The sequence below is a fragment of the Pan troglodytes genome, chromosome 21, assembly GCF_028858775.2.
Source record: "Pan troglodytes isolate AG18354 chromosome 21, NHGRI_mPanTro3-v2.0_pri, whole genome shotgun sequence".
Taxonomy (NCBI): domain Eukaryota; kingdom Metazoa; phylum Chordata; class Mammalia; order Primates; family Hominidae; genus Pan; species Pan troglodytes.
In genome coordinates this window covers 12,661,992-12,678,738 of record NC_072419.2, presented here as the reverse complement: position 1 = coordinate 12,678,738, position 16,747 = coordinate 12,661,992, and the positions used below count along the sequence as shown (strand labels likewise).

The following is a 16,747-nucleotide window of genomic DNA, read 5'->3' as shown; positions in this document are numbered from 1 at the left end:
TCCTGAGAAATGATTTTAAATGCACAAAATGACCTGAGTCTTAGAAGGAGTTTTCTTTTTACTTTTTCTTCATTTTTAAAAAATATTTATTTCTAGATATTAGAAGATCAGAAGAGCTTTCCTTGTTAAAGCCGTCTGGTGACTATTTTAAGAAGAAGAAGAAAAAAGACAAAAATAATAAGGAACCCATAATTGAAGATATTCTAAACCTGGAGAGTTCTCCAACAGCTTCAGGTTCATCAGGTAAGACTTGTTACAGGTGTTTTGTTGTTTGAACGTACAGTAAAACTCAAGAGAGAAATATATCTCTCCTCCCACCCCCACCAAACAAAGGAGAAATAAAATTGCAGAACTGATGTGATGAGGAAAGGCTATCTAGTTAAGTTTAGAATTAACAGAAATGTGTTTCAGACTTTTTTTCATCAAGCATGTTTAATAACTCATTACTTGAATTGTATATCTGATGTTGCCAATGAATGCAAAATTTTAGTACCACTGACCACAAATTTGGGATAAAAGAGTGATATTTAGAAAAAAGGTAAGTGGCTGGTCACGGTGCCTCATGCCTGTAATCCCAGCACTTTGGGAGGCTGAGGTGGGTGGATCACTTGAGCTCAGAAGTTTGAGACCAGCCTGGGCAATATGGTGAGACCCCATCTCCATTAAAAATACAAAAAAATAAATAAATAAATAACCTGGGCATGGTGCTGCACGCTTGTGGTCCCAGCTACTCAGAAGGCTGAGATGGGAGGATTGCTTGAGCCCTGAGGGTGGAAGTTGCAGTGTGCCAAGATTGTGCCACTGCACTCAGGCTGGGTGACAGAGCAAGACCCTGTCTAAAAAAAAAAAAGAAAAGAAAAAAGATAAGTTAAATCACTCAAATACACTTCTCTCTTCATGATTCTATCATTGTGTGATTCTTTCCTGAATTCAGTTTTTTATGGGGCATGCAAGAGGAGGGCAGGTGAAAATTCTGGAGGAGAAGCATCCTTTTCTTTTTATATCAAAACAATCCAATCTCTAGCTTGCTTGCAAGATTGAGGGCTTTCTTTCTTCATTTTTTGTTTGTTTTGTTCTGTTTTTTTAGACAGAGTCTCGCTCTGTCACCCAAGCTGGAGTGCAGTGGCACAATCTCGGCTCATTGCAGCCTCTGCCTCCCGGGCTCAAGTGATTCTCATGCCTCAGCCTCCTGAGTAGCTGGAATTACAGGTGTGCACCATCACACTTGGCTAATTTTTGTATTTTTAGTAGAGACGGGGTTTTGCCATGTTGGCCAGGCTGGTCTCAAACTCCTGGCCTCAAGTGATCTGCCTGCCTCAGCCACCCAAAATGCTGGGATTACAGGCATAAGCCACCACACCTGGCCAAGATTGAGGGCTTTCTTGCATAGTGTATTCCAATGACAAGAACAAATTGTACAAATTAGAGCCAGCTGATTTATAAATCATCAGCCTACTGAATTCTTAACATTGGCAAGTCCTGCTATTTGTTTAAGGGGCTATCTGAAACATATTGGGTACATGCATTCTATGAGGTCTCCAGTTCTCTAATAGTACCAAGACTCCTACTTAAATAGGAAAACTGTGAATTATTAGAAAAGAGGTGGTCTCCACTAGCCAGGTGTGGTGGCTCATGCCTGTAATTCCAGCTATTCAGGAGGCTGAGACAGGAGAATCACTTGAACCTGGGAGGTTGAGGTTGCAGTGAGCCAGGATCACACCACAGCACTCCAGCCTGGGCGACAGAGTGAGACTCCGTCTAAAAAAACAAAAGAAAGAAAAGAGGTGGTCCCCAATGTTTGTCCCTGTTGATTTTTGAAGGCTTTTACATATTTGAGTTCCGAGTATTTTGAGGAGCTGAATTTACAGATAAGACCATTACCTGTGTATTACTAATCTCTGTACCATCATGATCCATATTATTTGTTGGGTTTTGTTTGTTTGTTTGTTTTTTGAGATGAAGTCTTGCTATGTTGCCCTGGCTGGTCTCAAACTCCTAGGCTCAAACAATCCTCCAACCTCAGCCTCCCAAGTAGCTAGGATTATAGACGTGGGCCGCAGTGCCCAGCTTGACTTATATTATTTTAAATGGTGCCAAATTTAAAGTCAAAACTCATTTTAGTGTAAGTAATGTTAATATTTTCCTGAAGATTTCTATCCCTGGATTCTCATATCATAGTTCTTGCTCCCCCTGCCTTGCAGTAAGTCCTGGTTTATACAGTAAAACCATGACCCCTATATATGACCCCATCAATGGAACACCAGCATCATCCACCATGACTTGGTTCAGTGACAGCCCTTTGACGGAACAAAACTGCAGCATCCTCGCATTCAGCCAACCCCCCCAGTCCCCAGAAGCACTTGCGGATATGTACCAGCCTCGGTCTCTGGTTGATAAAGCCAAGCTCAATGCAGGGTAAGGACACAGCTCCTTTTACTTCTCCCTGAGCTAGTGCCGACACAGTAAGAGATGGGATGTCACGTTTCGTTTTCAAGTTGGTAGGCCTAGGGATTGTACTTTATTTGCAAAAGTTAGTGCTGATTTTAGCAACACAGGGGAAAAATTCAGCCTTTGGTCATTTCAGTATATTTAAAGTGTGCCTAAATTTACATGTTTGGGTAACTCAGTAGATTTACTATCTGTGAATACTAATTCTTTACCACTACAGATATGCAAAGTATATTTTATGGGATGTAGGGTAGTTAATAAGTGCATTGGTCCTCATGGGCCAGTGGGGTAAATCCAAGGTGACCCACCAGGCTTACATTGTCTTTTGTAGAATGTCACTCTTCTCTTTTTTTTTTTTTTTTTTTTTGAGATGGAGTTTTGCTCTTGTTGCCCAGGCTGGAGTGCAATGGCGCAATCTCAGCTCACCACAATCTCTGCCCCCCTGGGTTCAAGCAGTTCTCCTGCCTCAGCTTTCTGAGTAGCTGGGATTACAGGCATGCGCCACCATGCCCAGCTAAATTTGTATTTTTTTAGTAGAGATTGGGTTTCTCCATGTTGGTCAGGCTGGTCTCGAACTCCTGACCTCAGGTAATCTGCCCACCTTGGCCTCCCAAAGTGCTGGGATTACAGGCATGAGCCACCGCGCCCAGCTGTCGCTCTTCTCTTTAGGCATTCTAATGAGCAAGTTCCTTGAGCTCTGTTTGAAATGGTCTCAGAAAATATACCCAAACTATTTCTGAACCTACCATTTCTGTTGTTCCCCATTGCCTACCAGATAAAGTCAAACTCGACAACAGCATTCAACTTCCTAGAAGGTCTGGCCCCAACAGGTGTCTCCACGTCCTCCCATGCTCCCATGGCCCCGTGCCGCCTGGGTGCACACTCACTCTTTCTGTCACTGCCTCACCTCCAGGACCATTCCCCTTTACCAACTGGTCAGTCGCTACCTGTCATTTAAGGCCCAACCACATGCTGTCTCCTGCTCAAGTATTACCTTCAAGATCGGCCCCCTCCTCGTAGCTCTGTCCTGACACTTTGCTCACTCCAACATCACATTGTCCCTTTATTTGAGGCTTGGTCTCCCCCAGCAGACTGTCAACTCCTTTAGGATGGTGATTTCGTGTTGGTCATCCTCTTTCCCCAGTTTTTATTTCTCAACTCTAGAACTCTACTATGCATTGTACAGGAACCCCTAGCCACATGTGGATATCTAAATGTGGACAGGATTTTAAATTAATTAAAATTAAAATGTGGCACTAACAGCCACATTCAGCTGGGGCTAATGCATCAGACAGCACAGATATGAATATTTCTCTCATTGCAGAAAGTTCTAGACAGTAATACAGAGCTGGCATTGGGGCAAACCATCTGGTAAAAGGAGAAGTGGTGCAGGTAGTCAGGACATATGGATTCTCAAGCTGGCCCCATAACTAAGCCTGTGACTTTTTTTTTTTTTTTTTTTTTTTTTTTTGAGACAGAGTCTCTGTTGCCTAGGCTGGAGTGCAATGGCATGATCTCGGCTCACTGCAACCTCCACCTCCCGGGTTCAAACAATTTTCCTGCCTGCCTCAGCCTCCCAAGTAGCTGAAATTACAGCCATGTGCCACAACACCTGGCTAATTTTTGCGTTTTTAGTAGAGACAGGGTTTCACCATGTTGCCCAGGCTGGTCTCAAACTCCTGACCTCAGGTGATTCACCCGCCTTGGCCTCCCAAGGTGCTGGAATTACAGGTATGAGTCCCCGCACCCGGCTGAGGCCTGTGATCTTTAAGGATGATCTAATGTCACTCAGACTAAGTCTCTTTGTCTACAAAGCTGAGATAATAAGAACTGCCCTGGCCCCTTCATTGGATTACTTTAGAGTATCCATGAGAAAAAAATCTATAAAGCACTTTGAAGACTATAAGATAAAATGCAAATATAAGCTATTATTATGTGCTTACTGGTTTTTTGTTATACAGGTTCAGTATCCCTTATCCAAAATGCTTGAGACCAGAAGTGTTTTGAATTTCAGAATTTGTTTTTTGCACTTTTTCAGGTTTGGAGATATTTGCATTATACGCACCAGTTGAGCATCCCTAATCCAAAATTCTGAAATTCAAAATGCTTCAGCGAGGCCGTGCACAGTGGCCCACACCTGTAATCCCAGCACATTGGGAGGCCAAGGCAGGCAGATCACCTGAGGTCAGGAGTTCAAGACTAGCCTGGCCAACATGGCAAAACCCCCTCTCTACTGAAAATAAAAAATTTAGCCGGGCATGGTGGCATGCACCTGTAGCCCCAGCTACTCGTGAGGCTGAGGCAGGAGAATCGCTTGAACCTGGGAGGCAGAGGCTGCAGTGAGCCGAGACTGCACCACTGCACTCCAGCCTAGGTGACAGAGCAAGACTCTGGCTCAAAAACAAAACAAAACAAAACAAAATGCTTCAGTGAGCATTTCCTTTGAGCCTCAGGTCAGTGCTCAGAAAGTGTCAGATTTTGGAGAATTTCAGATTTTCAAACTGGGGATACTCAGTCTGTATTACATACCCTGATTTTGTTCAAGGATATATATATGTAGTATATAATATATGACATAATAATATAATGGATATATATGTAAAATTGACTGGCTTCTAAAACTCATGCTGTCGTTTTCTAGTTGGCTAGACTCCTCACGCTCCCTTATGGAACAAGGCATCCAAGAGGATGAGCAGCTGCTCTTACGATTTAAATATTATTCTTTCTTCGACTTGAATCCTAAAGTAAGCAACTTTTTCTCTTTTGTCTTTCTCTTTTTAATATGAATGCATGAAAGGATAAAATGGAGGCATTTGCTTATGAAAATTAGGATGAATTTATTTGTGTGATCACCTGTTTAGCCCTGCAGGGTGAGACTGATACATGGACCCTGCTCTGTCACCCAGGCTGGAGTGCAGTGGCATGATCTTGGCTGACTGCAACCTCCACCTCCCGGGTTCCAGCGATTCTTTTGCCTCAGCCTCCTGAGTAGCTGGAACTACAGGCTCATGCAACCATGCCCAGCTAATTTTTATATTTTTAGTAAAGACGGGGTTTCACTATATTGGCCAGGTTGGTCTCGAACTACTGACCTCATGATCCTCCCACCTCGGCCTCCCAAAGTGCTGGGATTACAGGCATGAGCCATCGCATCTGGCCAGAACTGAAGTTCTTAATGCTGAGGAAGGAAAGGAGTTGTCAGAGGTCAGGTTTAAAGGCAGGTTCCCATGAACAAGCTAAGATCACATGATGGTGCACACAGGACTCCGCACTCCAGTGCTTGCTTACTCTTTGGAACTGAGGGAAAGGGATCATCTATGTAATGCCTTTTTCTCACCTCGTCACCCAGCTGGTCACCAATTCTATTATCACTGCACATCTCCCCCTGAAGTCTATTAGAATAACAAATGAGGGGTGAGATAAGTCCTTTGAACTTCTGCCTCTTCCTTGCTTCTGATGAGCCCTTTTGAAGAGCTGAGAGTCAGCGGTACAATGGCCCAGTGTCGACGATATAAACTGGATGACTGGTCCTCTGAGTGCGCAGGGTCACTGTGTTGCATGCTCCCATCACTGTTTTGTGCCTGTTGCTCTTTTCCATTTACTGCCAGACACTTGGAGGAGCTTGCCTTGGTCAGCCTTTCTGTACAGACCCTTTCTCATCTACACCAGCGTTTCCACCTCTTGTAAGAGGCACTGTCTTCTCCTTGGTCCTGACTTTAGGTCTGGTCTGCAAAGGCTCACCTCAGCTTCCACCGTTTCCCCAACTGACATCTTCAAAACAAACCTTGTCCCTTGTCATTTCTAAGGAGAGCTTCCTGCTCAGTCCTTGATTTTTATCCTGTGGACCAAGCTTGTGTCTGGAATGCATAAGTCAATCATGGCAAAAGGGCAAATTTTGGCTTTTCTTCGATAAAATCTCCAGGAGAAATTACTGTACTGCTTCTCCTACGCAATTGGCTTGGCTTTTTTTTAACTCTACTGTGAATTTGCAACTGTCCAGGTTTTTTGTTTTTGTTTTTGTTTTTTCATTGCCTGCTAAAACCAAATCCATACTTTTTTGTGATTTTATATTTAAGCCTCATTCATGACTCAACTTTAGCATTTCCTTGCTTAACTCTTAATTTAAGCTATCTTGTTGTATGCCATCTATTCTAATAAACTGCCTTACATTTTTTTCTGAAAATAGATAACACATACATAAAATATGCCCATGCATTTTCCAGTTACTAAGTCAGTAATTTGGTCCCATCTTATCTATTCAAATCTGTGCCCCATCTGTTGTTTGTTTGTGTGTTTATTTATTGAGCAACTACTGTAGGCCAAGAACTAAGCTGGGTACTGAGAACTCAAAACTGTTGTATATTAAAATAATGTTTTCAAATTAATGAGATAAAATACATAGGACTACAAAAAGAAACAGTTACATTAAACTGTAGTAGCCAAACCCTTTCTGAAAATGTATATAGTAATATATTTTTAGTTAATTGAATAAAGAAGATTTGTAGTTCTCATAACCACCATAATTTCAAAGTAGTGATGTGGGTGAGCCTTGCTTGAAGACAGCAGCAACAACTGGCATACAGAAGGAACAAAATCTTGATTCTGGTGGTCACAGAGTGACAAGTACTCTGCAATGCTGTGGTTTAGCATCCTGAGAGGAAATGCTAAATTTCCATTCGAAGTCGATGCAATTGGAGAGGTTGTGTTTCCTCATACAAGCTTGTGGACCACCTGATAATCAAACTTCCAAATCCGAGAACCCCAGAATCAGAACCCTGCTCTGAGACCACATTCAGGTTCCACTCTTTCCAGAAAGGAGCTTTTCTCTACTCTCGGTCACATGGGCCTTTGCCTTCTCTGAACCACAGCTGAGTACTGTACAATTTCAGGACTCACGCCTCTAATCACACCACATCTGTGGATTTTTTTCTACAAATAGACAATCAAGTCCTTGGAGACAGAGACTGCATCTGGTACTTTCTTTGCCCCTCACCCCACACGCTGTGAGTCAGGCTTTCCCAGTTCAGGCACCTGATGGATGATAGGATCACTCAGCCCAAGGACTCATAGGGTCCTTGGGGACCCTTCCAGCAGTTTCTTTGCCAAGAGACTCCCCCATTCAATCCCCTGCTTCAGAACTAAGCTTGAGCTAATAAGAATGCAGCTGAGTCATCTGCCCCCTGAAAAACCATTAGGAACATGTAAGTGACTTCACAGTCAAATAAGCCAGATAATGGCAGATCACTGGTATAAATATAGAGGATCAGGGTTACATATGTATTTGTCTAAAAAGTGGAAGAAATTAAACGAATCGTACTCCAGAAGCGGACAAGGACACTGAAGCTGAGGGTCACAAGGGCTGTTGTCTCTGGCTGTTTGGCCTCCAGCCTCTGCCCGTTTAATTGGTGAGGAGCTCCCTCTTAGCCTAAAAAGTGAAACCGATTTGAATCTAACAGCCACACAGAAACTGTCAACCCAAAGGTGACAGGAAGACTCAGGATAGTGGGACATGGCATTGGAGGACACTGTGAGCCTCAACCACTTTAGTACTTATGGCAGTATTCCCTTCCCCCTCTCTTAAAATTATGAGTGCTATAGATAAAATCAAGTTTAAGACTCCTACTCTGTGCTGCATAAATAGGGGGATATAGAAATTTAAGATGTAATTTGTGTTCTCGTGGCAGCTATAATCAAATCTAAGAAGAAGAAAGAGCACCCATGAAGTCACTGCAAATTTACAAGGCACCCTACAAGTAGAAACTAAAATCTACAGTGAGGACTAGGGAGCTTCTCTGGCTTTCAGAGAGATTCATACTGGCCACAGGTCCTTAGTAACAGGCGCTGATTAAAATCTCAGATATGTAAAATGCTAGAATTCAACATTTCAAAAATAATAGACTCAGCCAGGCACAGGGGCTCATGCCTGTAATCACAGTACTTTGGGAGGCTGAGGCGGGTGGATCGCCTGAGGTTAGAAGTTCGAGACTAGCCTGGCCAACATGGTGAAACCCCATCTCTACTAAAAATACAAAAATTAGCCAGGCATGGTGGCATGTGCCTGCAATCCCAGCTACTTGGGAGAACGAGGCAGGAGAATCACTTGAACCCGGGAAGCAGAGGTTGCAGTGAGCCGAGATCACACGCTGTTGCACTACAGCCTGGGCAATGAGAGCAAAACTCTGTCTCAAAAAATAAATAAATAAAATAATAATAATAATAATAGACTCAAAAAATGAAAAATCCAGAAAAGATTGGTACATTTTAATAAAAAATGAAAATTTTACATCTGGCCAAAAAAAAAAAACAAAAAAACTATAACAAAGTAAAAGTCTTTACAACACATACTACAAACAAAAGATGAATTTCTCTAATATGTAAAGAGCTCCTAAAAATCAGTAATAAGAAGACCAACAACCCAGTAGACTAATGAGCAAAGGATGTAAATATATAGTTCATAGAAAATGAACTACAATGCTTTACAGTGGCAAAGATCAAAAAGTTTCACATACTATCTTGGCAAGAGTGTCAGGAAATGGGCTCTGTCATAGACTGCTTGCAGGTCAAAGTATAAATTAGTCTATAGAGGGCAATTTGGCAGTATCAGAATTACAGTTCTACATAGCTTTGATTCAGCAAATCCACTCCTAGGTGTTTATAGCACAGTTATACTCACACATGCAAACTGACATGTAGGTATACAAGGGCGGTTATTATATTGTTTTAGGAAAAGACTGGAAACCACCTAAATGTCCATAGCTACAGAATTGGTTAAATACATTATGATACATTCATACCATATTGTTTTTAAAAAGAATGAATCAGCTCTTTTTTGATATGAAACAGACTCCAGGTGCATTATTAAAAGATGCAAAACAGCTCATAGAGAAACTACCATTTCCAGGGAACAAGGTAGAGAGGGGGACTAACTTTTTATTGAACACTCTTTTGTCCTTTTCAAATTCATTCATAATGAATTCATTTATCATATACTCTTTTGCCCCTTTTTAAATGTGTTCAAAATTTGTGAATTAAAAAAACACATTTTAGAACTCTGATAGTTCGTAGTATTTTAGTGTTCAGTACAGGAAAAGCACATCTGTTCTAAAAAGAGGCTTGGAAGATACTGAAAGCTGCTCCTGGGCCAATAGAGAATCTTAAGTAATTAGATCTAAATAGTAACCCCTTCTTAAGAAAGAGCAAGAAAACTATGCTAAGTAGGTTTTGTTATTTATTTTTATTGTTGGTTGTTGGAATGACGGACGAGGGTGGAGGGTTTACTGAACTGACTAGACAGGGAGAAACGGATTCAAGGAGTGAAGGAGTGGAGAGGTGGCAGAACTCATGTGGTTTCCAGCTTGAGGTTTCTATTTTCTTTCTTTTTTTTTTTTTTTGAGACACAGTTTCACTCTGTCACCTAGGCTGGGGTGCAGTGGCACGATCTTGGCTCAATGCAACCTCTGCCTCCCAGGTTCAAGCGATTCTCCTGCCTCAGCCTCCCGAGTAGCTGGGACTACAGGCATGCACCACCACGCCCAGCTAATTTTTGTATTTTTAGTAGAGATGGGGTTTCACCATGTTGGCCAGGCTGGTCCCAAACTCCTGACCTCAAGAGATCCTCCTGCCTCAGCCTCCCAAAGTGCTGGGATTACAGGCTTGAGCCACCGTGCCCATCTCTATTTTCAATTAAGCAAAGAAAAGGGCCAAGGAGAGGGTATGAGTAGCCAACCCCACCAAGGAAAAAATTTGTTTCTAAGTCACTGGAGAACCCACTGAAAGAGTTCTCGGGGTGGGGGTATTGGGGGCAAGTCCTATAGGATGCCTGTTAATGACCTGTGAAAGATCTGGAACATTGTGATGCAGCATTGTCTCTGGAGAAATAGGAACAGTCCTCCAGAGAGGGAACTCCCAGCTACTAGGGAGGCTGAGGCAGGAGTATTGCTGGAGCCCAGGAGTTCGAGGCTGCAGTGAGCTATGATTGCACCACTGTACTACACCCTGCATGACAGGGTGAGACCCTGCCTCTAAAAAACAGTAGGCGGATGGTTAAGATGGTAAATATTATGTTACATATATTTTACCACAATTAAATTAATTTTTTAAAACTCAAACATAGGGCGGGCACAGTGGTTCACGCCTGTAATCCCAGCACTTTGGGAGGCTGGGGCAGGTGGATTGCCTGAGGTCGGGAGTTTGAGACCAGCCTTGGCAGCATGGTGAAATCCTGTCTCTACTAAAAATACAAAAAAAATCAGCGGAGCATGGAGGCGGGCTCGTGTAATCCCAGCTACTCGGGAAGCTGAGGCAGGAGAATCACTTGAACCTGGGAGGCAGAGGTTGCAGTGAGCTGAGATCGCGCCATTGCACTCCAGCCTGGGCAACAGAGCAAGACTCCATCTCAAAAATAAATAAACAAACAAACATAATAAGAAAGAAATTATTTAGAGTAAAAATGGAAAACAGTTCTGTATCATGACCATTCTCCTAAGAGGCAGCCACAGTTAGCTTCATGACCAACCATCCTTGCAGACTTTTTTAGACATGTTTACAAACATATTTTTGAATAGATTTTCAAGACTTTGTGTTCCCTAGATAAGTAGGATCATTTGTTTTCTCTGTAGCTTGCTTCTTTTTACTTCATAACATATCATGGCTATCTTTCATGTCAGTATAAGTAAGTCAGACTCACTTTTTTTAACCACTGAAAAAAAATCAAAGGAAAGGCTAAACTGTAGTTTATCAGGACCTAAGTGTGCGGAACATTCTTGTAAAAGTATCTTGCAAGTGCCTGCATTTCTTTGGAACAGTAACACTGGATGTGCTTATCAAAGGGCAAAATGATACTAAAAGCTTTATATCACCAAATTACCTTTTTACTAACGGCATCTGTGAAAGGGCTGATATCCCCACATCCTCACCAACATCAAACATTATCAGTATTTGTAATGTAGGTAGATGTGATAGGAAAATGGAAATTAGGTCATCTTGTTTTAGTTTGAATTCTCTAGTAATTAGTGAGATTGAGCATCTTTTCCAATGTTTTTATGGCCATTTTGCTTTCTTCTGTGAATTACCTGTTTATATATTTGCCACAAACTCTATTAAATTATTTATATTTTTCATATGATTTATAGGAGTGCTGTGTATATGATGGACATCATTTTTTATATTTATTACAAATTTTTTAAATTATTCAAATATTTCAAATATTTTTTCAATCTGTATCCTATATTTTATAAATTTGTAACCTTCTTTAGGATATTTTTTACCATTAAAAATGTTTAATTTTAGGTTGTCAAGTCAGCCTTATGCATCACAACTTTTAGGCCTCTTGTCTTGCTGAGAATAGACTTCCCCATTTAAAGATTACAGAAAGTATTCCCTCATGTGTCCATCTAATAATAGTCATGGTTTTTCTGTTTAGCTGTTTTATAATAGCTTTTTGAGATATAATTTACATGCCATACATTTACCTGTTTAATATGTACAATTCAGTGGTTTTTAGTATATTCAGAGTTGTGCAACCATTAACCACCATCTAATTTCAGAACATTTTCATCACCGCAGTAAGAAACTCCATACCCATTAGCGATCACTCCCCAGTTCCCTCCTACCCTCCCAGCCCTGAGTAATCATCAGTCTGTTTTCTGTCTCTGTGGATTTGCCTATTCTGGAAACTTCCTATAAGTGGAATTACACAAAATGTGGTACTTTATGAATGATTTTTTTCACTTAGCATAGTATTTTCAGCATTCATTCATTCATTCCTATTGTAGCATGTATCATATTTTATGTCTTTTTAATGCTAACTAATATTTCCTTGTTTATGTAGACTACATTCATTCATCAATCAATGAACATTTGGATTGTTTTCACTGTTTGACTATTATGAATAATACTGCCATGAATATTCATGTATACATTTGGGATTTTTTTCTTTGATTTTTTTATTGTAAAATATACATAATATTTATCATTTTAACCATTTTTAGATGTACAATTCAGTAGCATTAAGGATAGTCACAGTGTTGTGCAACTATTACCACTATCCATTTTCTCTCTTTTTTTTTTTTTCTGAGATAGTCTCTCTCTGTCACCCAGGCTGTGATCATAGCTCCCTGCAGCCTCAAACTCCTGGGCTTAAGCAATCCTCCCACCTCAGCCTCCTGAGTAGCTGGAACAAGTGCATGCCACCATGCCTGGATAATTTTTTTTTTTTTTGTAGAAACAGTGACTCATCATGTTGCCTAGGGTGGTCTTGAATTCCTGGCCTCAGGCAATCCTCCTGCCTCAACCTCCCAAGTCGCTGGGACTATTGGCAAGAGCCACTTTTTTAAAAAAATAGAGACAAGAGTCTTGCTACATTGCCCAGGTTGGGCCACTGTCCATTTTCAAAACTTTCTTACCATCCCAAAAAGAAAGTCTGTACCTGTTAAACAATAATTCTCCATTGCCTTCTCTCTTTTGCCCCTGGTAACCTCTATTCTACTTTCTGTCTCTATGAATTTGCCTATTCTAGATAGTTTATATGAGTGAAGTCATCTAGTATTTGTTTTTTTGTATTTGGCTTATTTCACTTAGCATAGCATCTTCAAGCTTCATTCATATTGTACCAAGTATCAGAATTTAATTCCTTTTATTTATTTATTTTTTTCGAGACAGTCTCACTCTTGTTGCCCAGGCTAGAGTGCAGTGGTGCAATCTTAGCTCACTGAAACCTCTGCCTCCCAGGTTCAAGTGATTCTCCCACCTCACCCTCCCCCAAGTAGCTGGGATTACATGCACCTGCCACCATGCCCGGCTAATTTTTGTATTTTTAGTAGAGACGGGGTTTCACCATGTTGGCCAGGCGGGTCTCAAACTCCTGACCTCAAGTGATCTGCCCACCTCTGCCTCCCAAAGTGCTGGGATTACAGGTGTCAGCCACCGTGCCCAGCCAGAATTTCATTCCTTTTTAAGGCTGAATAGCGTTCTATTGTATGTGTACAGCACATTTTATTTATCCATTCTGCTGTTGATGTACATCTGGGCTGTTTCTACCTTTTGGCTGTTATGAATATTGTTGCTGTAAACATTGTTGTACAAGTATGTGTTTGGATGCCACTTTCAGTTTGTTTGGGTGTACAGCCAGGAGTAGGATTGATGGATTATATTCTATGTTTAACTTTTTAAAGAACTGCCAAACTTTTCTACAGAGGCTGCATCATTTTACACCTAGCAGTGCACAAGGGCTCCAATTTCTCCACAGCCTCACCAACACTGGTTGTTACCTGTCTTTTAGATAAGAGCCATTCTAGTAGGTGTGAAGTAGTATCTTATTGTGGTTTTATATGTTTAAATTATTTAATCCATCTGTAATTTATATTTTTGGATAGTGTAAATTTATTTTTTTGTTTCAATTTGTGTTCCAAGTGGCTAGGCATTTTCAACATTGTTTATAGTGTTGAATTCTTCCTTCCCCTGCTGGTGTAAAATGTCATTTTTATATTTTAATATAAAATTAATATTTTATATTAAATTTATATACATATATAAGTCTGTTTCTAGATAAGGCTTTATTGATACTTTATCAATCGCTACACCAGTACCATACCATTTTAATTACTGCAACTTTATAATAGGTTTTAATGTCTGGGAGGAGAAGTGCTTTACTCAACACTGTTCTTTTTCAATTTCTTGGCAATATTTGAACATTATGTCTTCCACCAGCCTTGAGTATCAGCTTGTATAAAGTTTCATTAAAAAAATCCTATCGGATTCTGCTTGGGATTGCACTGGGCTTGCAGATCAGCATGGGGGTCCCTTCTATTACACTGTTTACTTATTACACTGTTTATCATATAAACCATTTTTACTATTACTACCAATATGTAGTAATAAAAGAGAGAGAAAATAATGGAATCAAATTTGGGTTGTGAAGAAGCAGCAGCAGCCCTGGAAGTAAAATGGGCCAGAGGGCCAGGCGCAGTGGCTCACGCCTGTAATTCCAGCACTTTGTGGGGCTGAGATGGGTAGGTCGTTTGAGCACAGGAGTTCGAGACCGGCCTGGGCAACATGGCGAAACCATCTCTACAAAAAAATACAAACATTAGCCAGGTGTGGTGGCACATGCCTGTAGTCCCAGCTACTTGGGAGGCTGGGGCACAAGAATTGCATGAACCCAGGAGGCGGACGTTGCAGTGAGCCAAGATTGCACTACTGTACTCCAGCCTAGGCGACAGAGTGAGACCCTGTCTCAAACAAATAAAAAATTAAAAAAAAAAAACTTAAAAAAAAAAGGGCTGAGTATATGGCACAATAGAAGTATTCCTTTCATTTACCTGAGCTGAAGTTTGCTGCATCTGATTAACAGAGAATGGCCTCAGTTGTTTCAGAATCTTTGTATTGTGGGATATAAATATACCTCATTACACACCCACCTCTGTTTTTGTCTCTAGTATGATGCTGTCCGAATAAACCAACTCTATGAACAAGCCAGGTGGGCCATTCTCTTAGAAGAAATTGATTGCACAGAGGAAGAAATGTTGATCTTTGCAGCTCTACAGGTATGGGAACTTCAGTACCTTTTCTCTGGAAGGAGACAAACCAAGTTTGTTCTGCTTGAAGTTTCATATGCTTCATACTAGTTTTTTTTTGTTCTTTGAAGAAATATCTGAAAATAAGGAGAGCAATTGTTTTCTGTATTTTTTATTTTGCTTTCTTCTTCAGACCAGAACAAATTTTTAATTTAAAATGCTCCTCATAATCCACACACGCTCACATCCTCTGTAAGACACTAGTCCTGCAATTATTATCTCTTCCCTACTGTGAGCACAATCAGTGATGAGAAAGAGCCAGTTGTAACATGACTAACCATGAACCTCAGAACGATTCAGGTTAAAATGTCATTTTCCCCACACGGGAAGGAGACCTGTGTTTAGGAGATGTTCAGTATTCCAAGGGAATAGTCCTCAAAGAAAAAAATGGCTAATGGATTCATTTATATTTATAACATTTCTGTTTATAACATTTCTAAAACCTCTGTTTTCATTTTAGTACCACATTAGCAAACTGTCGTTGTCTGCTGAAACACAGGATTTTACAGGCGACTCCGAGGTTGATGAAATAGAAGCGGCGCTTTCTAATTTGGAAGTAACCCTAGAAGGTGGAAAAGCGGACAGCCTTTTGGTATGAACTTTTTCTGATCACCCAGAACTGTGGCTTTCTTCCGATTGACAAGTATAAATGAACTTTTCTTTATTAGAAGAGAATATTTCATCTGATTTTGAAAAAAAAAAAAAAGATGCTCTTCACCTAACAAGCTTCAACCTAGTGAACTAACTTTTCATGGGTTAGCTCCACAAGGGACTATATTTTCATCTCTACTAATGACAATACTTTTGTGTTATATTTCTTCCTAGAGATAAGTTGGCATGGTGTGAAGGAGCCACTGCTGAGGGCTCCACTTCACTAGCATGGAATGTGGACTTGGTCCCTAAACTTAAGTCTAGAAAATACCACCCTGTCTATTACATGGAGCAGCTGTGAGAATAGAATAAAGAAAATTGTTTCCTTTTTTCTTTTTTCTGAGACAAGCAGTAGTGCAATCAAGGCTCACTGCAGCCTCAGCCTCCTGGGCTCAAGCAGTCCTCCCATCTCAGCCTCCTGAGTAGCTGGGACTACAGACACACACTACTGTGCCTGCCTAATTTTTGTATTTTTTGTAGAGACAAGGTTTGCCATATTCCCCAGGCTAGTCTCTAACTCCAGGGCTCAAGTGACTCTCCCACCTCAGCATCCCAAAGTGTTGAGATTACAGGCATGAGCCACTGTGACCGACCAAGAAATTTCTTTACAGATAAAAACCTTATTTCTATTTACTTTGTCATCCATTTCAACTAGACAAACTTGACCAAAGTTGTGGCCTTTTTCTGGAACATTGCAAAAAGTTTCTGAATGCTTTTGACTTCAGGAGACAAACAAAAACCCTCCAATAAAACAAAGAAAACTGTTTTGTCATCTCTTTCTCCTTATCCATGAAAGGTGAATGTCAGCTTTATAACTGAAATGCCCCTCCTGTTTAATTCACTCATGAGGTGCCACACTTTTGTTTAACTTCGGCCATGGGAATAATTATTAATCACATTGAACCAGAGAGGTGGGTCCACCATAATTAGATGTAAGCAGTAATCATGGATTAGAATTAGTTACTATATTCTTCTGCATTCAATGTATGTTCTCTTATCATTAAATGTCCTAAAATAAGAAATTGGTCTCATTCAGGAGCAAATACTTCGTGCAAACTAAATGCCAAGATTCTGTA

At 40.7% G+C, this 16,747-nt stretch overlaps 1 protein-coding gene across 2 annotated transcripts in view; it reads left to right on the top strand.

The window, feature by feature from the left end:
- The window catches only part of FERMT1 (FERM domain containing kindlin 1), a 47,838-nt gene that overhangs the window by 10,210 nt on the left and 20,881 nt on the right, over nucleotides 1-16,747 (top strand). For both annotated transcript variants that reach the window (XM_016937422.4, XM_016937424.4), the window contains exons 4-8: nucleotides 97-243; nucleotides 2,202-2,415; nucleotides 5,090-5,192; nucleotides 14,883-14,990; nucleotides 15,481-15,612. In XM_016937422.4, the coding sequence (XP_016792911.1) occupies nucleotides 97-243; nucleotides 2,202-2,415; nucleotides 5,090-5,192; nucleotides 14,883-14,990; nucleotides 15,481-15,612 (704 nt within the window). The remainder of the gene's footprint in view (nucleotides 1-96; nucleotides 244-2,201; nucleotides 2,416-5,089; nucleotides 5,193-14,882; nucleotides 14,991-15,480; nucleotides 15,613-16,747) is intronic.